Genomic DNA, 10,152 nt, shown 5'->3' with positions numbered 1-10,152 from the left:
TTCATGACATAAAGTTTGGTGAGACATACAGCTTACACAGGTGGATTCTTAGTTACAGGATTCTGTGCCAGTAGGTACGCCGCACGGTCCACGGAACCCCAAAAATGATTTCCTGTAAACCGTACGTAGAACGATAAAACAGGTGTAGATAACCAGTAGTAGAAAAAATTTGTAAATAAGGCGGACGCGACGCGCGCGAAAAAAAATAAACGCGTGAAAATAAAGAAAAATGTGTCAGTGCTAAAAATTTTTTTGCTTAGGTTATTGCAAAATTAAAAATGAATTTTCATTGCAGTGCCGGTGCTAGTTTTATTTTGTGATTACATAAAGTACATCTAAAATGTATTTTGTAAGAATGTTATCAAAATTTGTGCTACACAATTTTTATCGCCTTCTTTTAATTGTTTTGTGTTTATCGGTCTTCTTAATTTATAGTTTTGATAACATAAAAACGTTTAAGATCTATACTAGTGATTACTTAAAACTGGAAAAAACTTATGAAAATGTAGAGCTTTACTTTGAAAAGCGAAAGGTAAGTGCCGAAATTCTAAGGCTTAATTTATATCGGCACCGAATGGAATGGAAGCGACTTTTTGTAACAAAATTGTACATAGCACAATGAACTTTATGTCAACAGTGTAAATCACAAATTAAATACGAGTCAAAATATAGGGCGGTGTCTTGTATGAGGCGAAATTGTCGCTTCCATTCCGTTCAATTCCGCGGCGGTGTAAATTGAGCCTTATACTGCAGAACCCACTTTAAGAATCATAACACTTTCATGGAATAGTCATGAGGGTTCCTCAATTAAATTAAAATGGTATAATGAAATATGTATCTTTGAGAACCCCCATACCTTGCGAGGTAGTCCGCATTCTGAAGTAATATTAAGTCATATTTCCACCAGACGAGTAAAAACAGATCTCCTTTATACTACCTGCATAATAATATAACCTGCAAGAAAGTAGAGCATAATATTATAATAAGTATGAGTATACTTTTTGTGATTGAAACTTAATTGCTCCTAAAGACTCTGAAAATTTTATGTCCCATCAAAGTCTTATATTATTATGTCGTTATATTTTAATGATTACTTAACGTTAATTTTGACACAAAATGTATAAAGTTTAGGTCGAAAATGTTTGAGTAATCAACAAATTTGAGTGCTGCCGTCAACGTGCCTCTTCTGTCGTTTACTCAAAATCTGTAATTGACGATTTGATAAAACAATCCATTCTGATACATCTCAATGATTCTGATATTAAAAATGCGAAAGTGTGTCTGTCTGTCTGTTACCTCTTCATGTACAAACCTCTGAACCGATTTTGCTAAAAATTGGTACTTATGGAGATACTTTGAATCGATGGAAAGGACATATTAGGATACTTTTTGCCCTAATATGTCCTTTCCATCGATTAACGAATTTTGGTCATCTAGGTAATAATAAATAATTTTATTATTTTCAGAGCTGGAACACATCTAATCTTGGAACGATACTGTTTAAAAACAAAAATCCTCCCGACTTACCCAAAACGGATCGGGTTTATAAAATACTCGTGTGGAAATACTGGAAATGGCTTCAAAACCGACACGTCTTTAACTTTGACAGAAACAGGTTCGTATGCCACAATGCTATCACATTTTTATTGCCCGAGTCTTACTCAGGGATTCTCAAAGTAGGTTCAAGTTAAGAGGGCGACTAACCCAAAAATATCAAACATCGTCCTTTCTTCACACTCACGCCCGTCTTTCATATTATGCCAGGTGAAAAAGGTCGACGCGGAATCATCGCCATGTTAGTTTTACTATGAATAAAAGACGAACTGTAATGATTATGAAAAAAGTATTTTGAGCAATTACTTCGAAGATCCAAGCAAAAATGTGTCTAAAACAAGTTTTTTTCTAAAAAAAAAAATGATCGAGCATTTTTTCAGTAATCGTGTTTTCGCCTTGAGCATTTAATCTTCATGAACTGGAGTTACTTCTGTAAAAAAATCAGTTTTCTAGACCTTACAGATTTTGAGATCCAGCTGTTTAAGTAAGGGTCAGGTGCATTCAAGTACCTATGGATCGTGAAAAAATACCACAGAAACCGCATGTTTTGCCGCGATAAAAGTAGCCTATGTTCTTTCCTTAAAAATTATGTTTACAATCAAGATCGAGAGCTCACATTTAACCCCACAACATGGAGGTAGTATTATAGGTAAGTTACGTATCAGATAAATTAATTCTTGTACAGATAGCAGACGTACGTTATTTGGTCGGTTTCTGCTAAGTTTTTCCGACATTCGATTCTGCTATTATAATCCAACGTTATTACAGGTGGTCGTCATAATAACTATTACATATTCAAAATTATGTATTCGTACTTGTAACCTTGTAAAAGCCTTGTTCATTTCGACATAGATGCCATGATAATATTGTATTACGTCCTTGTCGTATGAACTAGTGTTTCGTATTATTTTAGCGAGTTACATATTAATAGTTATTTATTCATACTAAGTACAAAACCATGGCTGACTGCAAGGTTGCAGTTATTTTAATTAAGAACCATAACACGAATTTCGCGTTGTGGATGTTTTACTGTGAGCACAACGCGACTTGAGCTATTTTTCCGCTCAATGAGCGTTTTCGATCTTTGAGCGTACTAATATAATAATCGGCCAAGTGCGAGATGGACTCGCGCACGAAGGGTTCCGTACGGTATAGGGCAAAAATAGGCCAAAAATTGTGTTTTTTGTATGGGCCTCTTAAGAGGATACACCAGGGGCGAGAGAAATTGAAAATAGGTATTTGAAAATGTATTGCTGTCTCACCAATCTCAAGTCTCCCACCGCAGAGCGCGATAGAGACAACACGACAAAAGTTCTAATAAAAGAACAGAAAATCTTCGATTCGTTGTCCGCTGATTCCTTCTCCAAAACATAACCGATTTAAGTACTTTTTTCATTAAGAATCCTTTTCCTATGTTTTATTTTTTTGTATATTCTAGCCAGTTTTGTTTTCTGGGTGTTTGAACACAGAGGAAAATCTGGCCATTTTTTTGGGTTTTTGGACGTTCTTATCTTATTAAATAATAAAATTATGAAAAAAAAAAGAAAACATAGGGACATGCTAATAGTGGCCATAGATATTCAGGAAAAAAATCATAACTCTACCGGCATTATCCAGGGAGGAAACAGGGGACAGCGTTTGTATGGAAAAACGGCGGTGTGGATTCCTCTTAATTTTTTATTTTATTTTAATATTATTAATAATTATTGAAGTAGACATACAATAAAGCCCTTCGTGAAAATAACATGTGCCTACCTGTTGCCATTACTGATATAGAGCAGCAACTGAAATACACAATCTGTGAAAAAGTCTAGCTATTGCAGTTCTTGAGTTACAGCCTGGAGACCGACGGACGGACGGACGGACAGACGGACAGACGGACAGACATCGAATTCTTAGTAATAGGGTCCCGTTTTTACCCTTTGGGTACGGAACCCTAAAAATGAATTTCTAATTTTGTTAGTCTCACTGAAACTCGAAAACGATTTGACTAATTTTAGCCTTTAAGTATTAAATCAAGATTAAAAAAAAAAAAGCCTTTAAGTATTCGTGGGAGTTCAGGGAAGGTGATACGAAGTTCACCGGCATCTAGGTAATAAAGTTACTTTACTTATTATTATTATGAAATATTTTCAGGACGGCGGACCCTTTACGCAACTGCGGTGTCAGGAATTGTTTGTTCTCTGGAGACTCGGAAGACATCTATACAGCTGATGCTGTGGTCATCCACATCCAGAAGGGCCAGTTCCCGAATGTCACCACCAGAAACCTTAACCAGCGGTGGATATTTCTCAGCGACGAATCTCCCACAAACGCGTTCTCTATGGCTCCAGCAAGACCAAAGTTGAAGGATCTAGCGGGATTATTCAACTGGTCTATGACTTTTAGGTAATATTTTTAGATATTATAATCAAATTATTATTATGTAGACGTATAATTTTCTGTAGTACCTAGAGCACAAATTACTAAGTATAGTATAAAATCAAGTTGCTTTTCGCTGTCTGTCCCTATTGCCTATATTATAGGTACGCTTAGATCTTTAAACCTAAGTACGTACTTAATGTAGTTTATTTAATAGATAAAACGAAACAGTAAACGTGCTGTATCGCAAAACAGATTTTACGGGGCTGATAGGTGCATTATCATCGAATCGGAGATATACACTATACAGTGTGTAGTGTAAACACCGTTATCCTTGAAACCATCCATCCAAAAATCCATCTTCATACCCATACAAATTGCCGATGCGGGCAATTTGTATGGGTATAAAGATGTCATTTTTTTCTTTTCTCTTGAAAATAAACAACTTTTTCCATGTTCTGGCTCATTTGATGGTTTTTTTTAATGAAATAAGGGGGCAAACGAGCAAACGGGTCACCTGATGGAAAACAACTTCCGTCGCCCATGGACACTCAATATCAGAAGAGCTGCAGGTGCGTTGCCGGCTTTTTAAGAGGGAATAGGGTAATAGGGGAGGGTAGGGAAGGGAAGGGAATAGGGGAGGGTAGAGAAGGGAATAGGGTAGGGGATTGAGCCTCCGGTAAACTCACTCACTCGGCGAAACACAGCGCAAGCGCTGTTTCACGCCGGTTTTCTCTGAGAACGTGGTATTTCTCTGGTCGAGCCGGCTCATTCATGCCGAAACAAGGCCCTCTCACGTATACGTTTCAAGGATAATGGTGTTTACACTAACATCTTGTATACGTCTTTTGGGGGCAAACGAGCAAACGGGTAGATGCATTTTTTAAGTATGGATTTGACAGCGTGAGAGTTCGTGAGACGTCATGCAAATCTGTCATTTCAGTACAAAAGACATTACGCGTGGCGTTGCGGTCTGAATTGACTCTAAATCATTCGGCATCAGCATTTACTATGAAATAATGGGCATATTATGATAATGTGACCAATGTATTCGTACATTTGGCTGGTGTTAGAGATCGCTGATACGGAAATTTGGCAACAAAAATAAGGTGCTATCTCTAAAGTCTAAACTAACATTAGTTTAGTGATAACAAACACTGCGGTGTGCCAATGCTGACGTATGATAAAATACAATAATTAAAAAATACGTGTGGGACTCGGGAACTGCTACGCATAAGCTATTACTTAGATATTATAAGACTAGGCAAGGTAAATATGCACGAGTTGTAACTCCCTCATAATAACATAATAATATTATTGTTATCGTTACGTTTGCAGTTTGGCTATTGTTACATCGTTATAATATACACAACTGTTAATTATTGATGAAGAGACCAACCATAACTAAAGATAACAATGAACGTTTCAGTTGACTGCATCGAACACTTTTGTTTTTAAAACATTGTGTGGAAAATTTTCATACCATATTATTATATTAACATCCAATATATTTTATTAATATAAGCAAAGAAAGCCACAATAATTTAATTGCTAGTTTTATAATAAAAATCGTGCCAAAAGTAACTAATTTGTTGACACGTTATTGTTAAATTGCACAGTCTTTATCCTAATTCCTACCTAACCTACATCTATTTTAAGTACAACATAATATCATATGGTGGACCAGTATGACTAAAGCACTAGCTGTAAATAGATTGAATAAATCCACAATCCAAGATAGAATTTCTTGGCGCAAATGTACTATCAGAGAAGTTGATTGCTAGGCAGATGGGGGACCTACGTAGTTTGGTCGCGTTTCGTTTCAAACCCAGTCGACAGATCACAATTAACATTAATTTAACATAATCCGACCAAATGACGTTGGTCTGTGGCCTAGGAATCAATTTCCTCGATGGTACTAGGAGAGACGACCCTACGAAAAGTGGGAAAGAGCAAAGAAGAAGAAAAAGTATCTACAACATAATACAAAAGTAGATATACAAAGGAAAGGCATGGGAGAGCCATGCTTCGGCACGAATGGGCAGGCTCGACCGGAGACATACCACGGGCTCACAGAAAACCGGCGTGAAACAGTGCTTGCGCTGTGTTTCGCCGAGTGAGTGAGTTTACCGGAGGCCCAATCCCCTACCCTTTTCCCTTCCCTACCCTCCCCTATTAGCCTATTCCCTCTTAAAACGCCGGTAACGCACCTGCAGCTTTTCTGATGCTGCGAGTGTCCATGGGCGACGAAAGTTGCTTTCCATCAGGTGACCCGTTTGCTCGTTTGCCCTCTTATTTCATGAAAAAAAGGTACCAAAGCCACATAATATATATAATAGTACTCCGCCAAAGCTTATAACGAAAATATTCGTCTATTAAAAGTAATATTAACGTCTTGATTATTTCAGAAGCGACTCAGATGTGCCGGTGCCATATGGACGAACAATTCAGCGTATATTACCTCACACATCACAAGTGCCTTTTTGGGGACAAAAACGACGGGACACATTCGTCACGATACTAATATCAAACTGTGCTGTATCACGACGAATTGAATACTTAAAGGAGCTCGAGAAACACATAGAAGTCGATATATACGGCAAATGTTCGAAAGATCACAAGGAGAGGTAATTTTCTTAATGTTTCCTTAGTGTCTATCACACTATGCCGAAGTTACGCGGCGTAATTTCCACGTGATTCCGCCTGAAATGTATTTTAAATAACCGATGACACACTATTGCGTCGCGATCCGTATATTGTATGAGTTTGACATTGCGGACGTAATCATGCGGAATTTACGACGCGTAACTTCGGCCAATATTATGAAAATGCAATATTATGAAAAATATTTCGAAACTATGAAAATTGAGCGATTCACCAGAGTCGATAATTCGTTACGTAGAGGTATAGTAAGTTATTTTAGATAACAAAATAAAATATTGGATTTGATAACGTGACCCAATTTCATTGATCTGCACAATATACAATTTGATATTTCTAAAGAAAATGCGCTTGTGTAGTTAGTTTAAAGTTTAAACAGGGTGTAACAAAACAATTTGATAACCGATAATACTTTAGGGTGTTAATGTGTCCTTTGCATAGAGTTTACTGTGAAAGTAGCAGCGTTGAAGGAGTTATTATTTTATTATTTGTGGATGGGCATTTGCCCATTAGCCAACTCACAGAAACACATAAGTCAAAAGTCAGCGCTGCTATATAAGGCACGACACGGCACAGTTAACTCTATAATATAATCAGCCAAGTGCGAGTCGGACTCGCGCATGAACAGTTCCGTACCGTTATAATATTAATAAAATATATTAAAGTAAGTACGTAATATATAATTAAGGACTTTGGGAAAATTTCATGTCCCTGCTTTTTGCCATTATATCGAGAAAAAAGCCAAAAAAATCATGTTTGTATGGGAGCCCCCCTATTGATTTTATTTTGTTTATAGTATTAATTATTTTTGCAAAATTTAAGAAGTCTGGCTATAGCGGTTCTTGAGAAACATCCTGGAGACAGACAGACGGATAGACGGACAGACATTAAAGTATCAGTAATAGGGTCCCGTTTTTACCCCTTGGGTACGGAACCCTAATAAGGGTAAATAACATGCACACCCTAAATTATTACCACTTAGTTTTGTAACACTCTATATTATATCTGTTTAACCTTCAAGCGGGCGCGCGCTATTTTGTAACGGCAGTGGTCGCGCGTAACCTAAAAGACGTCGTAGGTGAATTTGGGAAACAAAACACTTTTCATTCAACATTATTTATTATTTCATAAATTAAGATAGATAGATAAACATTTTATTGCTCACATATAAATAGATAGGGTACCTATACAAACAGACTTAAAATACTTAAAAACTAAGACATTAATGTGGGCAAGGACGGCCTTATCGCTATGAGCGATCTCTACCAGGCAATTGCAGGGTTGCCTGGTAGAGATCGCAAATAAATAGATAGCAGGAGAGTTCACAAATAAATAGATAGCGGGGTAATTATAAGTCAAAATAGACTACATAAAATATGTACACTGATGTAATTGTTTAGGTTTATGCTACGAATTAAGATGTATAAAATATATTACTTATTAAACATACATAAAATAATTTAACCATAAATAAAATTAAAGCATATAATATGTATATTACTAAATATATAAAAAAAAAATTATTAATATTTACCGTGTGACTTTATTTCGAAGATGGCCATGTAGTTTTGATTTAAATATGGCAAGTGACCTTGAGTCACGAATGAATAAATTTAATTATTACTCTTTTTAAAAGTAATTAGTTCACCCCGAAAATTAAATGTATTTTTTTGTAAAAACTTAGTTATAAAATCCGGCGACCCAAAGTAGCTTATCCTGTGTGAACAGGGGTTACTAAAAAAAGTGATCGGAATTTTGTTATGCTAGTTCCAATTTTTTCTTTATCTAGCAATAGCATTCGATGTTATCGGTCAATGACGACTTAGTTTTATAAATAAACCTAGAATTTGCTTTAATTATATGAAAGCTACATATAAAATTATAAGAGAGACGCGCGGAGTCTTTTCGACGACGGCACCAAGACCAAAACATTTGAGCTCCTTGCTTCAAAGGGGGTACGAACTACGAAGAGTAAGTGTTAGCTGTTTATTTGGTAGATAAATTATAATAAGCTACTGAGATGATACGGATTTAATGAGAAATATCGATAATATCAACGAAAATGTATTGAGGGGAGTCGATTCGACGTCGCGCGACTGCTTGAAGGTTAAATGCCTTAAACACCACGAGGGTCTCAACCCAATTATAGCCACAGATGCTTATCAGTTGATGCTTCGTAAGATATTGAATAAGTACTGAAGTTCCAACGTCTGATGGATTTCAAACGAGCCCGTTGGTGATGTCTGCACGTGTGAATCGCATAGGTGCCTTATGAGAGTTTGATTGCCTGACATAAAACAATACGTATGAAGCTCAGAAGATAATATTTTGTAATGACATTACAAATATCCATAGAATATTATAAATGCGAAAGTGTGTCTGTCTATCTGTAACTTCTTCACGGCCAAACCCATAAAGTTAATATACCTAGCGGAATAGAGCAACAATATCGACCTGTAAAACGAAACCGAAATTGATTTACATCTGTGTGTAAAATAATATGTGTACGTATACACAAGCATCTTTCTTAGATATTAAATTGTCAACGTGCCGATAAGTGCCGACTGGACGTCAAAAAAAGAGTCCTGCTGTCATGTATCACACGCAGCGGTACTGATAGTGACATCTCGCTTGCTCAGGCCTTTGTTTCTCTATAACTTTATGCCCAAACCGCTGTACCATATTTGCTAAAATTTGACATGATAATATACTAAAGTCCCGGTAAAGGACCTAGGATACTTTTTAGACCGAACCATGACAGAAAAAAACAAGCCTATTGGCGTAGCTCTCCCGGTAGTTTTATGAAGATTGATTTTTAAATCACCTTTTAAATCTGCATAGCCAATATTTTTTCAGCTGCCCCGGCCACTTTTCAGCGGACTGCAAAGTGATGGCGGAATACATATTCTATCTAGTGTTTGAGAATTCAGAATGCCATGAATATTTAACGGAAAAGGGCTTCTATCACGCGTACAGTAAAGGCGCTATTCCCATAATCATGGGTCCTTCGGTGCAAGAATGCGAAGCGCTGCTGCCACCGAATTCTTTTCTGCACGTCGACAATTATAGAAGCGCGGCTGACTTGGCCAATCATATTAAGTCTATAAGCGAGGATGAGTCGAAAATTCTGGAATACCATGCCTGGAGGAATGACTTTGAAGTGGTGAACGAGCACGGGTATTTCGGTTCTCCGTCCTACCATTTCTGCAGAGTGTGTGAAGCTCTGAACTATAATGACAAAAGTATAAAAATTTACGATGAGGAAATGCTGAAGACGTTTTTAGATCCAGCTTTATCTTGTAGATGAGTGTGTGCAACAATAGTAGAAAATGTATTTGGAATAGTCAACAGTATTATAAAAATCTGATCCAGGACAATGGATAATTCAGTTCCTCTTCGACTAATTATTCCCTGATTAAGTTATTTAACATATTTATTATAAACTTAAACACTTTCATGAAGTTTTATTTTATCTAAGTGAAATAAAATTCAAAAGAGGTACATAATTTAGAATACCGGGGATCTAGATCTGCATCAGAGCATTAAGTAAGCCTTAGGTAAGTCATTAGGCACTAT

The 10,152-nt window shown here is 36.6% G+C and overlaps 1 protein-coding gene across 1 annotated transcript; it reads left to right on the top strand.

The window, feature by feature from the left end:
• Positions 1-302: 302 nt before the first annotated feature.
• Positions 303-10,033, top strand: LOC121732390 (alpha-(1,3)-fucosyltransferase 7-like). Its single transcript, XM_042122254.1, has 5 exons — positions 303-532; positions 1,467-1,615; positions 3,691-3,942; positions 6,324-6,542; positions 9,433-10,033. The coding sequence occupies exons 1-5, from the start codon at positions 341-343 to the stop codon at positions 9,881-9,883; spliced, it is 1,263 nt and encodes a 420-aa protein (XP_041978188.1). The 5' UTR covers positions 303-340; the 3' UTR covers positions 9,884-10,033.
• The last annotated feature ends 119 nt before the right edge of the window (positions 10,034-10,152 follow it).

This window comes from Aricia agestis, chromosome 12 (assembly GCF_905147365.1).
Source record: "Aricia agestis chromosome 12, ilAriAges1.1, whole genome shotgun sequence".
In the NCBI taxonomy this organism is placed as follows: Eukaryota; Metazoa; Arthropoda; class Insecta; order Lepidoptera; family Lycaenidae; genus Aricia; species Aricia agestis.
The sequence above is the reverse complement of the archived record's forward strand: the minus strand, read 5'-3'. Positions and strand labels throughout refer to the sequence as shown.